We start from the raw sequence: 23,391 nt of genomic DNA, 5'->3' as shown, positions 1-23,391 counted from the left end.
CTACTCAAATGGCCTCCACAGTCTCCAGATCTCAGTCCAATAGAGCACCTTTGAGATGTGGTGGAAAGGGAGATTCACATCATGGAAGTGTAGTAACTGTTTGATGTTATCATGTCAATATCTATCAAAAGAATCTCTCATGAATTTTTTAAGCAGCATGTTGAATCTTGCCACAAAGACATTAAGGCAACTCTAAAGGAAAAAGGGGTTCCAACCCTGTAACAGCAATCGTACCTAATAAAGCATCTGGTGAGTATATATTACATTTGAAACTTCAGACTTTAGCCTCAGGCAGTTGACAGAGGTAACTTTATATTTAGAGCCAATCAATATTACACCAATACTTATGCCATATCAGCCATCATTATACAAAAATAAATAAAAAATTATACAGTCATTATTTATGAACGTTTCGCTAGTTTATGGTCAGACACTTCTTGATGCCGCCCTGCCTTTAGCTAATGTTGCCTGCTGTGCTTGTAAGACCACTAAAATTGTTTTTTTTTCTACATTTCATGTAAAGCATATCTGTCGATACTAATATACAGTATATGTGTGGTAGGCTAGCATATATGGGTTTCATTGTAATTATATTACATGTTAAGTGGATTTCTTTGGGTGTGTCCATTAATGCAAGTAAAACTTCTGTTTGTGTCTTTTGGCCAGTGTAATTGTGCTGCTGTCGACTGTCAGAAGCACTGTGCATACAGGATATGTTGTGATTTACGTGATTATCTTGTGATTCAATTGGTTCCCAACATAAGTGCATCTACATCAGGAAAAAAATCCCTTTGTTTTTGCATATGCTTAGAGCTCAAATTTGATATTTACTCTGAGTTTCACTGTACTGATCAAGGAGTGTCCCATACTGAGTATAATTCAATTTTCCTTTAATTTAACCAAATAGAAGTCTGCCTGAGATTAAAACCTTTTTCAAGACAGACCCAACCAAGAACACAGGACAAAGTCATTATTACAATTCGGCAACTTTACAATAGATTGACCATATATGACAGAAATTTTTTTTAAATATTTTTCTGTTGCAGGGGTTGATGTTCAAAGAAAACATGATTATGTTAAGTAATGAGTTTAGTGGAGTAATAAGTAAAGTTTTTTCTACTATTGGTTTTGTAAAGGAGACCAGGGATCTCTTATATGGTCATCTTGGGTACACAGCTCTGAATGTGAGAACAGAAGCCCCGCCCACCTGCTGTTCAGAACTTCTGTTCAGGAGGCGAAGGCAATGGGAAGTTCCCCAAGGAATAGGGAAGCGAGATGACTTATTAGCTTAATATCTATCCCTTTTTTTGAGACTTTGAGATATTTTGTCTCCCATTTTGTCTTTACTTCTGCCTGATTTTAAATTCCTTGGTTTAATGCTGAATTCCACATATCTGTTTTCTTAACCGAGTTTTGGGGTGATGGAGCCTATCCCAGATCACACAGGGCTAAAGTCATTGTACACCCTGGAGATGTACACAGGCAACCACATCCTCTCACATTCACACCTACAGTCAGCAGTCAGTTTAGAGCCATCAGTCTCTTCTCATGGATTTATTTGCACAAGGTTAACATTCTTTGTGTAAATGTGAGATAGAGGTGGATGGATTGAGCCAGATATCGACAGTATCGATACCAACGCTGATATTGATATTGGACGGTACTAGCATAATATACGGTGGCCCTGAGAGACCAAACGGACTGCAACGGAAATAGGAAAAAACAACAAAAGAAGTGTTTCTGGGGAGACAATAACCCGACGGACCAGTTGCAGGAACTGAAAAAATGGTAGGTGTGTTTTATCATGATTCATATAATACTGATGACAGAGTTTTAGACTAATAGTTAGGCTAACACACTTACCTCTCATCTTTTGTTTTCTCACAAAACCGATAGATCCTCCACTTCTGTTAAGTGTCTCCCTGCGCAATTCTTAGCATATTTTGGTTCCTGCAACTGGTCCGTCGGTATTGTCTCCCCAGAAACACGTCCCTTGTGCTTTTGGAAATCTGTTTTTTCCTATTTCCGTTGTGTTTTGTGTGCTTTTGTATCATTTTTCTTGCTGGTGTTTTCTTAAGTTGCAGTCCGTTTGGCCTCTCAGGGCCACCGTAATAATAGGATCAAAACTATCCTCTAAGTTCAGTATATAGCCCAGTGAATTTTTTGGATCCATTATTAGCTTTGTTTAGAAATGAAAAAAGTACTTCAAACATGTTCCAAATGTGCAAATTGATGAGAATTAATCTCAAAAGGCAAAACAGACTGCTCTCTTCATAAGCTGCCTTTATAAGTGAGAAGTACAGGCAATACTGCCCCTGTATTTACTTGGTATCAGATCAATACTGAAGTTTGCAGTATTGCACAACACTAATGAGTTTCAATACATACATTTTTAATATAAATTTTATATAAATAATTTATATATATATATTTTTTTCTAATCCAATTTATTTGTACTTGTTTGTGTTTTTCTTTCAAGTTCACCCAATTTCTGGCTATCGTGTATCATTTTGATGTAAATGTGAACAGTTGTGTGGTGGGGTGTTGTTTGTGGCTGAGCTGCAGACGAAGGGTGGAGCAGGGGGTTCAGGGGCAGTGCTAGGGGAGGCTGGATGTCACAGCTGACCTTCTTCAATTCCATCATGTCTCTCCTATTTTAGTAGCATGCTGGGGCCCGAGGAAGAGAAGGAGTAGCAGCAACAGCTGCAGGCAAGCAACGCTGAGCTGGCGGTGAGGAGCTGAAAAGCACCGTAAGTAAAGCAGACTGTAAATAAAGTGCACCGCCATCACACTGCCCAGTGCTGGGTCAGGTTAAAACAGTTAAAAGGGAGTAAGTTATAAGCTGACTGTCATTTTGAGAGCTGCATTTTATGATACAGAACTTGGTTTGGGTTTGTGAGCCACGTATTTCCCGAATGCCAAATCTACACAACAGGGGGTGCTGTATTAGCAAAAGATGAAATGGCTGCTTGTGACATTACCGTGTTGCATGTAGTAACAAGCAGTGCTGGTCAAGTTACTTGAAAAATAGTAATTAGTTACTAATTACTGATTACTTCTCCAAGAAAGTAATCCTGTTATTTCACTGATTACTTATTTTCAAAAGTAATTAACTACTTTATTACTTCTATTTATTATGCATAACACAATTGAATCAAATGAAAAAGTCTCTCTTTAAAAATTGCTTTATGAGTTTTAATCTTTTAACTTTATGCACATTGCATCAAGCAAAAATTAAATTATATGTTACTGTCTTTGTCTTGAAGAAATGTATTTAACATTTAAACCTATTTTCTGTTTATTCCACCATATAAAATAAAATAATGGTTTGTTTGAATTCACTCTTTCAAATAGATGCAAGTAAAACACAGCAAAAAGTAAATAAAATCAAAGACTCAGCGTCAGTAAGTCCTGTCTCTCTTAAATCTACTGTCACCTGTTTAGCAGGAGTGGGGCCGGTGGAGGTTTGCCTGGTGCTGCAGTGGTCATGTCAGTGGGGGGATCTGGGAGTTTCTCTGTGAATTTCACATTCCTTTGGCAGCGTGCTAGGTTGTTACGTCTGTTGCTGCCATAGACATTATACGCTCGTACGTCATTGTCATGAGACACTCTCACAAGAAAAATCATGGTTTAATAACACAGTAATGCAGCGTGCTTACGGGAAAGTAACAGTAATCTAATTTTTTTTTTGCAATAGTAATCCCTTACTTTACTAGTTATCTGAAAAAAGTAATTGGATTACAGTAACGTGTTACTATTAACATGTTACTGCCCATCTCTGGTAACAAGTGGGAATTATCACTGCTCTGCTCTTTACAGTTGATGCTTTTCGTTTTCTCAGTTCGTGTTCCAAAATAATTTGAATCTGCTTTCAGGGAAAGCACCTCCTTCACTGAAAAGAAGCTGGTGGAGACCAAAACAGAGCTAAAATGGGGGCAATTATGACTTATGCGCATAACAGTTAATAATTCTACTAATGGATGTCTAAATGATAACTAAAATCATTTTTTTATATATTCTTTTTTACCCTCTAGTGAAGAACAATAAAATGACCTATCTATAAGAAGTAGGTCTTTTTATTGTTCTTTATATAGTCAAATCATATTCAAAGCAATGCTACGCTTCAAAGTCACAATCGCCCATGTAAACATAGCTGTCGGGGTAATGTAATGGTATAAAATCCCTCTGAAATGTGGCGAAGCATACGGAAGAAGTCAGGTACTGTACTTACTTTTCTCATCTCGTAATGGCATTACTAAAACTAATATATCAGAAGAAATCTGGAAACCACTGCAGCAGCGTCAATGTCAGACTACATTTGGGAAACCTTTTGGCAAAATCATCTGCTCTTGAGTAGAAATCCAAGCGTTTGTGGGCAGGAAGTGAAATTAGACTGTACTTTGTCTGTCGTATCTGTCTGTCCTCGGACAACTTTGCTTTCAAGGTGTATTTCCTCTAAAACAATTTTCCATTGTTTGCCAACAGGTTTCACATTTCACCACAAACTCTCCCGTGTGTTTGTGTCCTTTGTCCTGCCTGAAGCACTTTGCGGCCTGTTTGTTAAAAGCACTTTATCGCTAAATTTGACTTGGCACGTCTTGGCAGGAGAGATTGCAGCTGATGAGACTCCTGACCTGCAGATAAAGCATCCATTAAGTGTCTTGTCTGGAGCAATTCAGTACTCTTAACCTATTAGCATATTGTTAGCCATTTGTGAGATGGTGCAGCCGTGGATACGCGCTGCTGTGCTGCAGCCAGTCACCACACCATAAAGAACCACCTCTCACTCTGCTGCTAAATGTCGTCTCCGACATTGTAATGCTCGCCGACTGTCCTCTGCCAGATGATTCAAATGACCGCTAAAAGCCCGAGGGAGGCAAAAAAGGGGTCCAAAATGCAAAATTGATGGAAATGACATTAGATTCAGCTCATGCTCCTCACTGTGTAAATTATGCCCCAAAATGGACTCTCTGGCCCGACTGTTAGCTCCAATTTGTTGGGCCATACCTCATGGTGGCTTGTCTTGCCCTTCCCTTCTCCCTTTAATCCAATCAAAGCCACGCTGGATGTTATTTATTTGTTTATTTATTTATTTTCAAAGGATGTAACCGATTCTTATCAAGGCAGAAGTAGGGCCTTCTTCCTGGTGAAACAGTGACTAACGTCCAGCCATCGATCTGTCAGTTCGTCTGCGGTGGCGGGTGATGCGTCTGGTGATAGAAGACTTTTTCTGCTTGTGTTTTTATGTGCGAGTGTGCAACAGAGTCATCAGTGCACACATTGTTTTCTTTTTTTTTAATGTTCTAGATTGCATTAAAAGATGTCGATTTTGAGATTATTTCATTTCTCACTTGTTTATTTTAATGTATTCTAGAAATGACTTTTTTTTACACATTCAGGCATTTACCTCAAGCACTGCCATAAAGATTGTCTCCTTAAAAAAACATAAATGCATGAAGTTGCAATTCTTTGATTTAAACTGACCTTCAAAGCACATCACCTCACAGGTGTTGCAAAAGTCGATTCACTACAATAAGCTAATTGAACGACTTCTTGAGTGGATGATTGTGTTCTTGTCTGTGGCAACCTTAACCTCCTCTTAACTGTTTAAAATGAAATTTGATATTGATGTTGGTACCAATATCGGCTTTGTTGGCTGATATTTACATCAGATATTTCTTCGTTGCTAGTGGTGAAGTGTTTAAACATAGTGTGATGAAGAAGATATATATATTTTAAAGCATTTAGATGTTTTAATAGATAATAATTCAAATTTAAAAACTAAAATTTCTTGGCTTCAGGTATCTGCATCATTTATTTTAACGTTTAGAATAAGTATGAACATCCGTTGCAACGTATTATCTTTAGATCAGCTGTTAATTAGGTCGCAGTTTTGGTAAAACCTTAAATCATTTTCTCAAGATATTTTAAATACATGGTTACCCAATTCCTGCATAATATTTCTATTAACAATAATGGAAACAAAAATTCCACCCTTATGTCAGTTTTCAGTGTGTCTTATCAGGAAAAGGACACGTGGACATTTATTTAACAATGGTAGTAATTTCCTTGTTTTGTTCATGATGGCTAACTGTCATAGTCGCCTTGGACACTTGTTGAAAGTCCAATCAAGTCCAAATGCAGTGAAAGAAGCTCCAGAATGGCATAAAGCACACATTTTGATGCTTTTTCTTTTTATGTTTGTTGTTTGTATTTATTATGAATTTAAAAGGCTAATTTCATGGAAGTAAAACATCACAAGTAGGAATAAACTCTGCTGCAGGCAGTCTGAAGGATTTTAAGTTCGTACTAAATTAGAGATGGGCAGCAACGCTAATTCGATTACTTTTTTCAGTAATGAGTAAAGTAAGGGATTACTACTGCAAAAAAGTAATTAGATTACTGTAACTTTCCCGTAAGCACACTGCATTACTGCGTTTCAAAACCGTAATTTTGTTTGTGTCTCATGACAATGACGTAGGAGCGTGCAAAGTCTGTGGCAGCAACAGACGTGCAGATTAACAATGGATAATATGGAGTGCGGGAGAGAGTACGACCATCCAGCATCTAAAGCGTGGACGTACTGACATTCCTTTGAGTTTGATTCCTTAAAAAGTGAGAAAAACATTAGCGTCCGCTGTACACCCTGCATGGGAAGAAAACTTCTTTCTACAGCGAAAAATTAAACTTAAAATCTGAGCAAGCACCTAGCACGCTGCCAAAGGAATGTGAACTTCACAGAGAAACCCCCAGATCCCCCCACTGACATGACCACTGCAGCACCGGGCAAACCTCCACCGGCCCCACTCCTGCTAAACAGGTGACAGTAGGTTTAGGAGAGACAGGACTTACTGACGCTGAGTCTTTGATTTTATTTACTTTTTTCTGTGTTTTACTTGCATCTATTTGAAAGAGTGAATGCAAACAAACCATTATTTTATTTTATATGGTGGAATAAGCAGAAAATAGGTTTAAATGTTAAATACATTTCTTCAAGACAAAGACAGTAACATATAATTTAATTTTTGCTTGATGCAATGTGCATAAAGTTAAAAGATTAAAACTCATAAAGAAATTTTTAAAGCATTTGATTCAATTGTATTATGCATAATAAATAGAAGTAATAAAGTAACTAATTACTTTTGAAAATAATTTGATTCAATTTTATATGATGGATTGTGCAGAAATTGGGCTGAAAGGTCTATTGCTGTAACTAATTACTTTTGAAAATAAGTAATCAGTGAAGTAACTGGATTACTTTCTTGGAGAAGTAATCAGTAATTAGTAACTGTTTTCAAGTAACTTGACCAACACTGGTCCTGATTATAGTTTGTATCATCTTAATTGTGCTCCATGTTTTTTCTTACCCTCTGCACCCAGATAAAGTTTTTATGTACTGCTATGTCCTGGTTTTTATCGGGGTTTCATTGCCATGCTTATGAAAAGCAGGAAATACGGTAGTTTTTAAACATAGCTGAGATATGTATACCAGTGCAGTGACCACTTTCATTTGTTTCCTAGTAATCAATATATATATATAAATAAATAAACATACTGAATTATTCGAAATAAATTACACTTTTCTTTTTTAAAGAGATGATATAGTGTGATTTTTTTTTTTAGCTCCTGCTTAGATCATTTACATCACACATTTTTTTCTATACTCTGCAGTCGGAGCAGGGCAGCAGTGGCCTGATGTTACACCACTGAATTAAAAAATCCCGCCCCCATTGTAAATATCGACTTCCCTTCCACTGCAATTTTGTGGAGGTCAGTTGAAGAAGCACAGATGTAAAGACTTGAATAAATGGCAGCTGAGTTTCATGTAGCTGCTTCAGATTCACTCCGGTTAACCTGTGGCATCAGTTCCTGCTATCACCTGTGAACCGCTCCATGCTCCAAACTGTAACATAGGTATGGTTTCATTTTACAATGAACACAATTTATAAACCTAAAATCAACCTAATGGCTTATAGTTTGGTATTAGTTTGCCCAGTGTCACAGTAAAGTAAAGAGTTCTGTATTGAACTGAAATTGATTACCTTTCCAGTATTTAGAGATAAACCACAACACTAATAGAATGCAGTTAAATGCTGTGTTGTAACTCACAGCCTTAGTTTGAAAATGTTAAAATTCTCATCATTTGCATAACCAAAACCACAAAGCTCTTTGGTATTATCTGGACTTGTGGTGTTCTTGATTAGTGCAGCTGTCAAAGTGCATGAAGCTTCAAAGTTTCAGAGAGCAAAAAAAATACCATCAGCATTAAGTGAGGCTTGGATGCAGACTGACCACTAGGTGGTGATGCAGGATGTGCTGAAGCAGCTTAAATCCTGATGATGCTTCATTTGTTTTGTTTTTTTATACTGAACTTTTGTTTTTGCTTTTATATTTACTCTATTTCAGCATTACACAAACCTTTCTAAATACCTGATTATAATCTATTTTTTCAAGAAAAGACAAAACATAAATATTTCATTCCATTACTGAGTATCTGTGATTTTGATCAAGCAGATGTAAATGAAAAAACATCAATAAAAGGCGCTCAGTGTCTGGGTGGTGATATATATATATTTCTCATGGTTTACAAATAACTTTTTTTTTTGTTTTTGTTTTTAGATGCGGCATAGTACATTACACATTATTTCCATACAGCAGAATAAAATAAATATATTGCACTTAAAAATCATCAAAACACAATCTCACTGGGTGTATTTGGATTATGGCATTAAAAACAAAACAATTTCAAAAACAAATCATTTTCAGTGGTGAATTGCGATTCAGAGGTGTTAAACATTTACATCAACATGGAAATCACCATTCAGTAAACAACAGAAAAGGACTTTGATTTCCACAACACGTACATTTCCCCGTCTTGCTCACTACACAGCTGAGATAAAATCAAGTACTGCCAACTCTTACACCCATGTTCTGCTGCGTTAGGCTACATGTGATGTTAATATATGGTATGAGTCAAACTGGGACATTTACAGTGTTTGTTTAACCAACTCATGTTGCTCTTTCAGCTTAATTTCAATCTTTTCTCTGTGCTGATCGCTGTGCTACTGCAGAGAAGTGTTAAAGGGACACCTTTAATCAAAATACACAAAATAAACCAAACAAAAAAACTCCATCCATACCGCACATTTTATCAGTAGTGATGGGATTATTCTTTTTATTTTTTGAGTTCATCTTTAAAATGAAAGTCTGTACCACAGCACAGGTTGAACTAATCGAACTGTTAAGGTAAATCGTTTCACTTTTTGAGTACAAACTAATTTGATTTTTCTGGCATAAAGGCTCAGATTACATTGATGTCAGTCTGCATATTGGCCTGGATGATTTATCATCAACTGCAGTTTTTAGGACTCAGTTATAGACCACAGATACTGGCTAAAATGACTTTGTTGTGTGTCATCAGAGCTTTTAAAATAAATGACTGTAACCGAGTGTGTGAGCCAACTTCCTCATTTCTGCATGCTTTAAATGAGACCCAAGAGCCAATATTTCCAGCTGTGTCTTGTCACCACATACACACATTCAGCCTCTGTAACACCCAATGAAGACAGACCACCAAAAGGCTGAAAGCAAGGAGGAGTCGGGGTTTATATTTCTACTGTACATTTCACGCTGTTTTATGTGCCTTTTGATATAAAACAGACTACAGTGAATGAGTCGTAATTCAGCCCATTAGAGGCCAGTCAGAGTAGATTTATAAGGGCCACTCAACCACTTTCACTAACCTAAGCAAATTAATATACAGCTATATAAAAAAGGTGTCATTGAAGTGATTTTAGTTAGAGTCCAGTCACTATACAAAGATAGTGAAATTCATCAGTCTGTGTGAAATCATTCTTAAACCGAACGACTTTCGTCAAACCAAGCGTACTTTCTCAACTCCACAGAGATGAGCAAGCGGCGTGTTGGATCGTTGGTTTCAGATGTCAAGGACAAGTTACTGAGCTACACTGTATGCTGAAGTAAAGTTGATCAGGTATTTAAAAAATTAAATGCTGAAGAACTCGACGTTATGACACTTCTATCACAGATAAACGTGGTGATTACGAGGCCATGATAGCTTTGGGTTATCTACACCTCTGTCTAGAAAGTTTGCTGTTGGTCCGTGGTGGGACTTGTGTTAAATTCAAAGATGAATCTTAGATTAAAGGTCTGCATGTGTTTACCATGGACGTGTTATAAGAACTGGAATAAATTGAAGTGCCCAAAACTGCAGTTCCCTAAATGGCCACTTGAGGCTTGTTGCTAAAGTGAGTCAGTGCTGACCCAGGTTAAAATGCCCAACTTTACAGGAGAATTAAACAGGTTTACAGCCTGTGACAAAAACTGGTTTTGGCCTCTGTAGCTAATTTCCCCTTTCATGACAACTGTGGTGCAAGTGAACTGTTATGTAACTCAACAATTTAGACTGTACTTTGTCTTGAAGTTACACATAATTAAAAGTGACTCCTCTGAATGACACTTGAGTGCCATTTTTTTTAGGAATACTAAAATATGAGGAAAATTGCCTAAAAATGCCAAAAATATCTTCTTGCTAGGAACCTTATCAAATCACCTCTAGATCACTGATTAAACACTATTTAAACAAACAGCAATCATATTAACCTTGAGTTTCAGGTGTCTATAGAGATTTAAACGGGCACCAAGAAAGAAAAAAAAAATCAGCAGTAGTAGCATGGTATCCAGCTCTTTCGATACATCTGTGGTTTGAGCAACTTTGCTGCTTCCATTAACTGGTCCTTTAAACAAAGCAAAAAGCACCTTTTCATTTTTTTTTTTTGGCTCATATTTTTCCATATAAAGTGTGTATGTCTACTGCGGTCAGCATGCGTCCTATTATTTGTTTAACTCCACAGTGACAATTTTCCTATGAGTAAATGTAGCACGTTTGCCTTTGTACAATGCATTTTAACATGTTTTTTGACATTATTTTCGAAACACTGTGGGAGAAACAGTGTTAAGTTCTAACTTTCAACTGTACATATGGCTGGTTTTCTCCAAAACAGAGGAAACCTGAGATGGCTGCTCCGGCTTGATGACATGCTGAAATGTTCACAGACTGAGCCTCGGTGTCCATCCGGTGGAGTTGTGAGTCATTTTGGAGAACCACAGAATTGCCTGCCATCTTTAGAGCCGGTCGAGCCCCTGCTACCATTAGTGCCTGTTTAAGGGAAGACAGGGTTTTCTACTTGTTTCTTTAAATAAGTCAAAGATCCACTTTCTGTTCAAGAAGGGCCAAGATCAAACATACTCCTGTTATCACCTTGCATTAGATTTTTTTAGTTTGTATTGAGGTCACAAGTGTTTGTACAGTGTCTTTTAAGCATTCGTAGAAACCACAGGATCTGCTGGTGTTTCCGCAGGTCCAAAGGATGGCGCCACAGTCCTTTTTTGATTGGCTGTCAGTACACCTCATCCTCTTTATGTCATGACCGTCACCTCACTTACTGTAGGTGAACTATTTACAAAGACCGAAGGGAAAGATACAAACTGGATGAGGAGTGAGGAAAGAGCTTGATGCTCCGAAACACGGGTGAGTGTCAGAGCGAGGTTCATCCATCTCCTCCCCAAGATAGAGTCATACAAATGGTGTCATCACAGTGGAGGAATGGCGGAGTCCCTGGATGGCAGCATAGGGGCCCTGCTGGAAGTAGTGGTGGTAGCGTGGCATGTGGAAGGAGGGGAAAGAGGGGCCGCTGCCCTGCATGGTTCCAGCCAGAGCGGTGGGTGTCAGCGGCATGCCCAGTCGGCTGTAAGGGGGCAGGGAGCCCTGGATGGGGTGGGGCAGGGAAGCGGTGCCGGTGCCCATGGCCGATAGGGACTGTGGGTGTTGAAAACCTGAGAAACCTGAAGTCGTGGTGACCCAGGAACTCAGGGAGAGGTTATCTGAGGCGGTGAACGCTGAGCCTACAAGAGACAGATGAATGTCAGTTCAGTTGGGATACAAATAGATTTCAGAAAAAGGCTCACATAAATGTAATAAAACTGGATTTAAACCAACTTTAAATTCCTGTCATGGTCTCTGGGATTTTTGTACTACATCTGCTGTATTAGTTTGTTTTGCCATCTTTCTAGTTTCCCTGATCTACTTTATTCTCCTGCATCTTTCATTATGTAAAGTGTTTGTCTTCATGTCTCAGTATTAGTTATTTATACTGTGATACTTCCTGCTTTGTTTTAAAGGTGAGTTTCTTGTTCTAGTTTTATTTTCTGCCTTTTTTGTTACTTAGCTGCTTGTTTTTTGGATTCCTGCTTTGTGTAGACATTGCAGACTTATTCTTTTCAGTTATTTTTGGATGTTGCATCAGCTAAAATGAAGTCCTCTCTCCTGACTCTATGACGTTATAAAGCTCCAAACACCCCCCCCCCCCCCCAAACAAACAGGTTTACATTTAGTAGAAAACTCAGATATTGGTCTTCATCTCAATACTATATCAAAATATCATATTTGTCATATATTGTGTATATGACAAATAGCCTCTATATTATTTTTATTATGCATTTTGTAGTTCTTAGTTGCTAATATACTTTCCAAGTATTTGTTCATTAGTAGCTGTTAAAGTGTTTTCTTCCCACATACACTCACCAGGTCATGTTCGGTTATCAGTGGCACTGTAATTATCCCTCAAATATTAGTACACCTATATTTTTTTAAATGGTAAACTTCCTTAACTTAAATTGTAACTGCAGAAAATGATGAAGAGAATGATGAGTTTCTATTTTATATGGAAGATGGAAAAAAAAGGAAATGAAAGAAATCTACTAAATATAATGCTTTCTCAGGATCTGTGGTGTCTGCATTTATGAGTGTTTACCTCTGGTGTGTGAGGCGTGTCCATCCTCGCTCAGGTTCTCCTCGTCACCCGCGTAGGTTCGGATTGGCGACCGGGCGTATGAGTGCTTGTGGATCAGATTCTCAACACTTTCCCTACAGCAAAAGCCGAAGAGAGAGCCCCAAAATAAATCTCTTTTTGTCATTTTAAATATTTTAAAAGACATTTTTTATTTGATGAGATGCAGACTTAACAAAAAAGAAACTATGTCACTTTTTTTTTGTAAAACATAATTTCTAGAATATTTGATTAGGAGCTTAATAAAATAGTTGCAGAATAGTTTTGTTGAATCGTTTTGATAGAAACTTCAATTATCCATTAATGTCTGACAACATAAAAACAGATACAACATCAAGAGCAGAATAAATTTTTTTTTAAAATGAGTTGGGTTTTTCACCTATAATCTAATGTGATAATGTTCAGGGGTTAGTGACACTGAAACTGACAGGTCACAGATTTATTTTTAATACCAGTGCAATTTTCTAGTATCTGCCTTTTGGTCCATTCTTTGTTTCTGTGCAGTAACAGGATCTTTCCTCTTTACGTGATGTTTTTTTGGCAGCATGTCTAAGTGTGAATTTCCCTTTTGTGTATTTTAACGTTTGTGTTGACTGTGCATGTAGATTTTGGTTTGTGTGTGCGTCTTCTGTGTGTGTTTACTATCCAACAAAGTGCATTAGCTCATTTGAGTCTTGTCAGACAGCACTTCTCAAACACAGTGACACAAATTGTTGCGGGGGGTTGGGGGTAGTGAGTGTTCACGAGTGCGTGTGCATGGCTGGGTGGACAGGCAAGTGGTCTGCATCACGAGAGCCATGCGTTCACATTAGCAGCCCCCCTCCTTGCAGCCCCTTTGCCTCCAATTAGGTTAGGAAAGTGCAATATCTGTCAGCAGAGGAGTACAAATGTGTGTGTTTTTATCAGCGTCGGGCCCCTCCGGCAGAGGGGCCACCGTGAACTCCCACAATACGCAGCATCAGGCGGGAGGCAAACAAGGAGGGGAAGAGGCGGGGCATGCTGGTTTCAATCAGTCATTGCAGCCAATTGAATTACAGTGTGTTTTAGTGCAGTGGCCGACTCCAGACTAATGTGATTTCTGCAGCTCCCTAAGATCAATTGATCTGGTCTAATTCACAGCCCTCAAAAAAGAGAAAGACAGAGGAGAAGAAGGAGGGAGGAGTGTTTGTCTGGCTGTTTTTCGACAGTCTCTGTTTGGGATATTTGATTGAAGGAAATGGGCAGATGGTCTGATTTTGTCAGCTGATTTTGGCCGTAGTGCCGGAATCGGGAATTACGAGAAGTGTGTGTTCTGGCAGCGTTCATAAAAAAAATCCTTTGGAGGGGTGATTTATAACTCTACGTGTGTGTGTGTGTGTGTGTGTGTGTGTGTGTGTGTGTGTGTGTGTGTGTGTGTGTGTGTGTGTGTGTGTGTGTGTGTGTATATAAAGGACAGACAAACTATTCTTGTTCATGCAGAATATAGAGAGATGAAAATAGAACATATAACAAAAGGAAAAGCAAGATAAAAGGACTGGGGGGGGGGGGGGCACAAGTGATGGGGGAAAGAAACGAGGATGATAGCTGGGAGTTTCAGTGTTTAAAATTTGTTTAAGATAAGACAGACAGAAATGAAGAACAAAGAATCTAAAGAGGGAGGACAGAAAGGGAAGACTGAAAGAAAAAAGAAATACAAGGGAAGGATGATCAAGAAGGTAAGCAAAGAGAATGTGAACTAATAAATAAAAATAGAGACGAGGAAGAAGAAGGATACAACTAATACACAGACTAGAAAAAAAACTGGAAAAGAAAAAGTAAAATGAAAATTTTAAAGAAAAGGGGACAATGAAAAAGGATTGAGGGGAATCAAAAAAGGGAAAATAAAGAAAAGTACAGAGACCAAGTAAAAGAAAAAAGACAAAACTGGGGAGAAATATATAAACTATTTTTAAAAAATGGATGAATGAAAATTGAAGCAAAGACAGGGAATAAAAAGTAAAAGGGTTGTATGAAGACACAAGAAAACAAGAATAAAAGATGTGAAAGCAAGAACAGAAAGAATGACAGAGTACAGTATGTGGAGCATGGATTATCTGTTCTCCACTGACACAAACAGAGGGAAATAAACACTCCAGCTTCTGTATTTACTAATGAGCAGCAACCCCGGCTATCTAACACTCCCCCCTAATCGTGTATCTTATCCGTAGCGGTGGGGAGAGAGGTAAACAAACAGTGCAGGACCCAGAATCCCATGTACCTCTCCATGTCCGTCAGCCGCGAGGAGTCCCGGAAACCTTTGGCGAACGGGTTGCTGTCAATCTTCAGTTTGGTTATCTGGGAAAACACAGGAGCAGGAGAGTGAAACGAGTCAGTCAGGTCAGGTTTGACACCTCATTTTATTGTTTGGTTTTTTTTGAGTCAACATGTCTCTTCACGCTGGTTCTCTGCAGCTACCACATCCACAGAAGCCCAAAGCATAGCCAGGTTTTAAAGCTATTTATATTTTTTAATGTCTGTATGCATGTCTCCTCTTTGTGCTACAAAAGAAGCAGTAAATAAAGGGACACACAGGAAAAGCAGCACAATTTCTCAGCTCTTATTTCATTGACACTTTTACAATTAAATTGATTAAATTCTAAATGACCAGATTTATTTATTTCCACCAGCACAGCACCAAAAGGTTTGCAGGTCACAAAATTTTAATCAATTATTTTAGTTTTATTGGGGAAAACTGTGAGAATTTCACAACTAATTAAAAATCATAAGAAACGTGATTTTCTTATAGAAATTCTGTTCTGGATGAACTTCACCTACTTACAAGGTGCACAAAGAAGGGGATAAAGACAGCAGACAAGCTATTCAGCACTTTCATTATGCAGAACAACTTTGTTATTTGATTTACACATTCAGGTTAGCGTCATGGGGTTTATTACAGATGAAATTTTAAACTGAATAGGTATAGAAACAACCAACTGTATACATGTCCAACACATACACCCACCAATGAGGCACTAACAAAGATGAGCTTTAATTACGGTATATGGTGTCAATCAAATAACAAAGTTGTTCGCTATATTGTACTGTATATATTATTTACACTATACTGTCTTAAAGGCAGAAGTGGATGCACGCTTGAGCTTTTACCTGGTATCTCTCGATCTTCGTTAGGTCTAAAGTGCACTTTTAATCTCAACCTTTACCCTTTCCAAGGATGAGAAGTCCTTAAATTGCTCAGGCAGCACAACTCGCTGTGCTGATAAGGCCCATGTGATACAATCAAAGGCTCCAGATTGACTCTTAAATGGAGTTTGTGGCAATCTTTATAATTTAAAAATTTCATGGGAACCAGCAGCAGATTTTTGGCAGAGTCCTTAAGCCTGCAGGAGTCAACAATCACTCACCAGCTGGTTCTGGTAGGCTGTGACAGCTGTGAAGACAGTCTCAATGAAGACGAAGGTGCGGAACTCCTCAGATTTGAGATTGAGCAGCGAGGCAGTGTGGTCCTTCTTTTTTATGATGTGGACCCGTGGCTGGTATTTGTGCATGGAGTTGAGGATGATCTGCAGAGGACAAGAAGAGCAAGAATTAGTTTACAGTGACATGTAGATGATGAAGATGATGATGATGATGATGATGTGAAAGCTCACTGGAGTCAGAGTGCATCAAGATCAAGTTCAGATATATTCTATTCGATTATGTATTCCATCTCTGCACCACAAAGCACTATTATTGTCCATTAAAACATACCAGGGAGTCATACTGTCGCAGTGACTATTCATTGTGTGAACACACAAACTTCAGTTTACTTTTACCCAATCCAATTCACACCCTTTTGCCGCTGGATATACTCGGCAATCCACAAGCGTTCTATTAATGTGCAGCATAAAATAGTTCCCAAACATTTCATCAAAGTTACAAATATAAAAACCAAATTACACTGACATTTGTGACTCATTTTAAAAGATTTCCACAAAGATGATCCACAAAATGAGAATTGACAAATGTATTTGAGAAAAGATTCATTTGCATGGAGGATAATTTTGCCATTAAAACCATAAAGAAAAAAAAAAATCATTTTAAGCATTTAGTATAAATTTGAAAGGCTATGAACACGGGGTGTGTAAAGCTAAATAAAGTGAATTTGTATACAAATGCTGAGTCTTTCTAATCTAGCCCCTCCCTGTCATACTGTGGTTTATGTTTTATATATGTAATTTTTTATATGTATATTACATTTGGTTATGATATATTTTCTCTTTTCTTGCTTCTCTTTATTTCCTTACTATGAATTGTAGTTTTGGAAAATAAAATAAATGAAGTATAAAAAGTATAATGCAATATGAAAACACTGCTTCACAGTAACTGGCTCAAGTATTCATTGTCAGAAAAAAAGGTTCAAGAAGCCCAGAGATGAAAAATTCATTTATACCTGAAAGTGATGTCTTCAAATTGGAAAACGTAATTTTCTGCTACAGGTAATCAAAATTTTATGCCGAATATTTTTTATTTTATAGAATATTATGCACATAACTTCAGTCTTTAAGAGTACAAAGTTATATTTCTGCACCACTTTTTGTTGTTGTTGTTGTTGGTGGTGGTGGTGGGTGTGTGTTCATGTGTATATGTGGGCAATTATTCTGTTTATAAAGTTAAAAATTAATGTTTAAATCGCTTTCTAAATTCTAAATATATAATGTCATTATATTTTTGTGATATTTTAGTAAATTTCATGTCTTTACCGTTGCTGCTGACCTTTCAAATGATCAGACTTAAGCTGCAGTGTTACAGAAATAATGGCGGATGAGTATATAATGGGAATTTGTGTGCATTCAGTTTATATGATAGCATGAGAAGAATTATTGGGGTAAGAAGCGATATTACTGTTATTTTTTATTTTATTTAAAATAGTCTTGCAATGTATTATTTTGTATATATTATACGTTGTTAAACGCATGATATGTATTTATATGTATACACTGCATTATTTTTACTGCTGCATTCCACTGTTACTCGGCAGAAGAAAGAATCTGGCAAAACTAAAATAAATAAAAGGAGTGTAGAGCATTTTTAATTTTATGTGCTCATCACATTGTATATTTGTTTTGGAGACATCCACCTCAATAGATTCAATTGAGGTGCTATTTTTGGACTGAGAAAGTGCACACACCCTTTAAACTAATAATTGCCGCGTTTCCCAGACTGTGCCCTTCTGTTGACTTATTAATGGATGACAGTTATTATTATTATTTTTTCGGCACTGTTCTGGTCTCTGCTTGTCCTTGCCATGATGATGTCAGTGAAGGGAGGATTAAAAGAACAATTTGCTTTAAGTCGTATATTTCGCCTGAAATGAAGCTAGCTTAACTCATTTTCACGGGGTTTCGAAACACTAAAGCCTCCATGATGCTAGATAAATACTTGACGTGTTGTTTCGAGGCAAAAAGATGTGAAGAAAGAAAAGAAAGAAGAAAAATCAGGTGCTCACATGTCCGTGTTGGTCCAGTTCGTTGTTCGTCAGCTTCACTTTCTCAAAGGAAACCATTTGCTTCATCAGCTGCTCGCCGGTGAATGGAGAGTCTGGGTGGACGTACAACCTGCGGGGAAAAAGAACAGCACCTCTAATTGGCTGAAAGGCGTTCGTTTCCTATCCAATCAACGTTCAGCAAACTGGCAAATTAAGAATCGCTTAGCGACTAACCAATTAATTGGAATTACAATAAATACTGTGATGTAATAATAATAATAAGAATTATAAGAATTATAAGAATTTGTATTTATAATTATGAGGTTAAGTAGGCCTACTTTAACACGCCCTGTTTATAAATTCACAACAGCCGCTTGGTGTGAGATCGAATTAGCTACGCTACATGTAAAACTACCACAAAAAGTCATTAATGCCAAACAGCATTACACCTTTGTCAGAATGTTTTTTTTACTCAGTATTATTATATGTTGTGTTTATTTTATTTTGTAAGATTTAATAATTCCTAATAGGCTAACTATAGAAAAGTCGTTAATAAGCACATATCAATGCATTTTTTAATTGAACAGCATTTAAGTGAAGACTACAATCTTCATATGGGCTCTAAAATCCAGGTTCTTGAAATAAATGGCTAGCTATGTAAATAAATAAATAAGAATAAATAGTTAGTGAAAAGAGGCCTCCAAATGATCTCTTTCTTGAATCAAATCAATATAAGTCTGCTCTCCACTTTTTTATAAGTTGATTATATTTAGTTAAAGGTAAGACAAAATGTAACTGATTGTCAGGTTACATAAACAACAGCCTACCAGAAGAGAGTCAGCGGTGTCCATATTTTCATAAAGAATAAAGTTTGATATTGCAACTGAAATAAATCAGGTATAAAATATTCATAAGTGCCAGAAAAGAGCAGAATTATTAGCGAATTGTTCTCAGGTTTTTCGAATATCCACCCATTCTTCCAACGTAATTACGGTCATTTCATCTAACTTGGAAAGTCGTTCAAAATATTGAAAATGTCTTTGGAACATTTTCATATTCAAATTCAAGTCTACACAGAGGATTTAAAAAAAAAAGGGTATACATATTTTAAAAAGAGAGAGAGGGAGTTTAGGTCTGCCTACCTGGCGGGGAGAGGGGGGTCGGCCTTGCCGGCTACCAGCCAGGAGGAGCGGTGGTAAGCGTATCGGTATCGCTTGTTGTCCACTGGGACAATGTCCATCAGCACGATGTACTTGGAGTCCTGGTCCACCCCGGAGAAAGAGACTCGAATGGTTGGAAACATCCTCCTAATGGTGTTTTGTTAGAGCAGAAAGAAATAATTGCTGAGTTAGAACACTGGTCTTTCTAAATGTAGCGCTTGCTAAAAAGATAATAAAAATAAATAAAGTAAATGCACAGTTAACTTTTTTTTCGGATATTCACAAACAGTTTGTGTTTTCAAGCCATACTCAGTGCAGGAATACAGCTCTGAGTAGTGAATTATTAATTTGCATTTGCTGGGTTTGACGCTACGCCTCACCAATGTCCGTAAATGTGTTAAATGCAGTTCAAGTTTCACGAATTCGTTCACAGGTCCTTAACATTGCCTCACGTTTCCCTTAAAACTACACCCATATATATCTATCTATCTATCTATCTATCTATCTATCTATCTATCTATCTATATATATATATATATATATATATATATATACATATATATATATATATATATATATATATATATATATATATATCATTATTATTATTATTATTAATTTTGTGAATAAGGTTCACATCGACCAGCTGCAGTGTCTGCCTTTATGTTAAAGTAACCTGCGGTGTGTTTTTCAGGTGGCTCTTGGGTCAGTGAAACATTAGATCACGGTGTAAATGTCCTTTCACAGCACCTGCGGGAAGTCATCAGATGTCTGCAGCTTCCTGTTTAGATCGCTGCTCTATCTAAAGAAAAGTCAGACAGAGCTGCAGAAGAGCTTTATCCTAATTTTATTTTTTCAACTTTCAAAAGGCTCACAAAGAAGTTCCAAACAAAAACGAACCATAATTCATTTCTCTATTTGTATTTCTCACAATATCGTCTTTTATTTTTCTCTCACCCGTCTTTTTTTCTGATATATTTATAGCCTATTTATGGGACAATAAATAGGTTACATCAAAATATGAAAATAAAATTAGCGGTAGTTTACCTTCCAGATTTGGTGATGATCATCTCAGTACCGAGCTCGTGAAATTTGTCCCACAGCTCTTTGGTCTCAAGGCTGCACGAGATCTTCGCCATCTCCTCGCTTGGGATGCCTGGATTGGTGGGGATGAGCGGCTCCGTGCACACGGCGGGCGCGCTGAAGTCCCCATGCCCGTCCAGGGAGGACAGGTCAGCCAGGGACTGCTGGTTGCAGGAGGACTTCTCCACGAATTGCTCTGTTTTATTTAATTAAGGTGGATTTGTGGAGAAACAGGGATGATTATTCTCATTTGATTTTGATGTCATCAGGAACAACTGCAAGATTTTGTCTTAAACAGGGAAAGCAAGTATGTAACCACAGTCTGCTAAAATATCCTGCTATGCTGTTGTGTTGCAGCATAATAAATGTAATAAATCTTTTTATTATAATACCTCATTTCTACTAGAGCGGCTTCTATCATGGATAAGGTCAAATAAAATAAACACACATATCAGCTCTGTAGAACACGTCTGTCGTTAATGAGAAGAAGCACAATTTACATTCTTACAGAAAATCTGAAAATTAAAGTGTAATACTTGTCTGACATGCCCGCTTTAAAAAAAATAAAAAGATATTTTGGAGAAGCAGCTCGTCTTTTGATTCGATTGGCAAAACAAAATATAAAGAATTAAAAAAAGAAAATGCTCTTTAAAATACAGGGAAATTAAATGTTGGAACAATGAATGCGCAGGGTCAATTTAGAGCCTTTTTATTTGCAATCATTTAAATATTAAAAACTCTTTCATTGAACACATTACTTTTTGATTAACGTATATAATAAATTGCATGGATGTTTACTGTCACTCTATGTATCCTCGTGAATTTCCTTTTACATTTTACAGACTAGAACCTCACCTCACTGCTATCACAGTTCATCTTTATTTAATTTGTTTCTTCAGCATTTTCCTTTTATTATAACGCATCGTTATTTGTAAAATAGTGACTGATTTGTTTTACGGTTCCACATTTTTGAGGTTACAAACGCCATTCGTTGATAAACTCGCTTTTATTATTGGATGTTTAACTGCAATTCGAAGTAATTCGAAAGTGTAACCCCAAAACTAAACTCACGTTGAGCCTGTTTAAGTTTTCTGATTTAATTCTTCAATTCTTCTCTTACCCAGAGGCTTGATGGTGTTCTCCTCCGCCTCCTTGTCCTTATTGGGCTTCCCGCTGGACATCAGGGCTGCTATGGAGAAAGCATTTGCCCGGGATGAGAGCTGCGGTTTCGGGGATGAAGTATACTCCATGTTGGTGAAGAGACTGGAACAGAATATTCCCCTTTGAATAAGGAAAAAAAATCCCCAGAAAGGCTTAACTCCGCCTGCTTCCAACTGCCAGCGACGTAAAGAAAAATGTGCAGGGAAATACGCAAAGTTTCTCCTCGATTTCGGCCTTTCTGCGCAAATACTCAGCTTTAAAACTTGTCACTTCGGAAACGCTTGTCACTGCCGAGTTGAGAGTCTTGCTGGATGCATGGTGAGAGAAGGCGGAGGAGGGCTGACTCCACAGACTTGTGCGCGTCCTGCAGTGCCAGATCTGAGGCCGGCTGCTCTATGGGACGCTTCACTCCGGCTCACCCTCCCCTTATAATTCCAGTCTGTCCTCCAATCGCTGCCTCTTTCTCCACGTCACAGTCCCACTGTCCCACAGGCACCCTGCTACCAGGCAGCCAATTAAATACCCTGACAGGGTTTCCTTTTCATGCCAAAGACCCCAGAGAGAGTGTGGTTGGAGAGGGCTGATGTGAGATTTTTATGACTGTCTGTACTCGGGTGATGACAGAAGGAAACGACAAACATATGGTTCGGAAAATGTAATTCTTTGCTGTCATTGCACAACACAAAGGAAAGAAATAAACAGAGAAATGTACTTTATATTTGGAGCCCTCTCAAGGACCCCCACCAGACCACATGTTGGGAACAACAAACCCAAAATGTCAACAACAGAGATTTTCCAGGAGATGTTTGCCCAAGATGGAGCTATTTGATAATTAATAGCAGAAGTGAGATGATGAGGAAAGCTTAACATACACAATATCTGCTCCTGTCACAATTATGAATTGATATGAAAGAAACACTGAAGCATTTTAGTCACATTTTTTAAAGTGGTTAAAACCTTTTTGGGTCACTCTTTCTTTTGGGTACTAACCATCCTTTTGAGATGACTGGGTGTTCCATATATTAACCCCTTCCTGCAGTGCTGCCTGGTGTGTGAACACACTCACTCACAATTCATTTATAGATGAAACTATCTATTCATGCCAGAAGTTATCATTTTTTGAGTTATATAGTTGTTCTGTAATTTAAAAAAAAAATCTTCCACAATGATTTCATTGTCTTACAGCTGACCCCAGCCTCACTTCAAGCTCAATAATTGTGGCTCTGTGTTGTTTAATGGGAATAACAGCTAGCACATCCAGCAACTAAAGAATGCTAAATATGGCCCCAAACTACAACTGGACAAGTTAGTGAGGTTTAAATATATATAAAAAAACAAAACCGTAAAATTACGTTGTTATTGCTGTTAAAGTTGAAACAATGAGATTATTATGATTTATAAAAGGAGTCAACGTGAACATGAATGAGAAATTTAATTTTAGGTGGAAATTAGCCCAAATTTAAAAATGTATTAAGTCCAATTTATTTTAAGTCTTTTTTATTTACTTGATTAGCAAATAATATCTTTGGCTGACTGCAGTGTAATACCCTTTAACCTTTCCAAATCCAGACAAAGTCCTCTGAACTGAACTCCAGTTTAACCAGGCGCACCAGTCCATGGGTTTCTGCCATCATTTTTGGTACTTCTGCTTTTCTGACACTGGCATAATGCCCAA

At 37.6% G+C, this 23,391-nt stretch overlaps 1 protein-coding gene and 1 long non-coding RNA gene across 3 annotated transcripts; one reads left to right on the top strand and one right to left on the bottom strand.

Moving 5' to 3' along the window:
- Nucleotides 1-1,256: 1,256 nt before the first annotated feature.
- LOC143421115 (uncharacterized) lies at nucleotides 1,257-11,155 on the top strand. The gene is made up of 4 exons (XR_013100874.1): nucleotides 1,257-1,788; nucleotides 2,661-2,750; nucleotides 9,906-9,994; nucleotides 11,025-11,155. It is a non-coding gene; the product is annotated as an uncharacterized LOC143421115 (long non-coding RNA).
- On the bottom strand, nucleotides 8,552-22,178 carry tbx20 (T-box transcription factor 20). 2 transcript variants are annotated; one of them, XM_076890214.1, is made up of 8 exons: nucleotides 21,676-22,178; nucleotides 20,520-20,751; nucleotides 19,455-19,619; nucleotides 18,334-18,442; nucleotides 16,250-16,408; nucleotides 15,107-15,182; nucleotides 12,834-12,950; nucleotides 8,552-11,925 (listed from the first exon to the last, which is right to left on the bottom strand). In XM_076890214.1, exons 1-8 carry the CDS (start codon nucleotides 21,803-21,805, stop codon nucleotides 11,597-11,599), a joined length of 1,317 nt encoding a protein of 438 aa, XP_076746329.1. In that variant the 5' UTR covers nucleotides 21,806-22,178; the 3' UTR covers nucleotides 8,552-11,596. The 2 variants fall into 2 exon arrangements, with proteins under 2 accessions (XP_076746329.1, XP_004560233.1); XM_004560176.4 differs by having other exon boundaries at nucleotides 12,834-12,946; nucleotides 15,106-15,182; nucleotides 21,676-22,177.
- Between the last annotated feature and the right edge of the window lie 1,213 nt (nucleotides 22,179-23,391).

The sequence above is a fragment of the Maylandia zebra genome, linkage group LG11, assembly GCF_041146795.1.
Source record: "Maylandia zebra isolate NMK-2024a linkage group LG11, Mzebra_GT3a, whole genome shotgun sequence".
Taxonomy (NCBI): domain Eukaryota; kingdom Metazoa; phylum Chordata; class Actinopteri; order Cichliformes; family Cichlidae; genus Maylandia; species Maylandia zebra.
Note: the sequence above shows the minus strand (reverse complement) of the source record. Positions and strands in the feature narration are given on the sequence as shown.

What these genes read in the sequence shown, in the direction of transcription:
- tbx20 (XM_076890214.1), bottom strand. Translation starts at nt 21,805, where the DNA reads ATGGAGTATACTTCATCCCCGAAACCGCAGCTCTCATCCCGGGCAAAT. An exon ending in GACCCCCCTCTCCCCGCCAG is followed by an intron (nt 18,443 to 19,454) that starts GTAGGCAGACCT and finishes TTTTCCCCGCAG; the next exon opens with GTTGTACGTCCACCCAGACT. An exon ending in CAGCCTACCAGAACCAGCTG is followed by an intron (nt 15,183 to 16,249) that starts GTGAGTGATTGT and finishes GTGTTTTCCCAG; the next exon opens with ATAACCAAACTGAAGATTGA.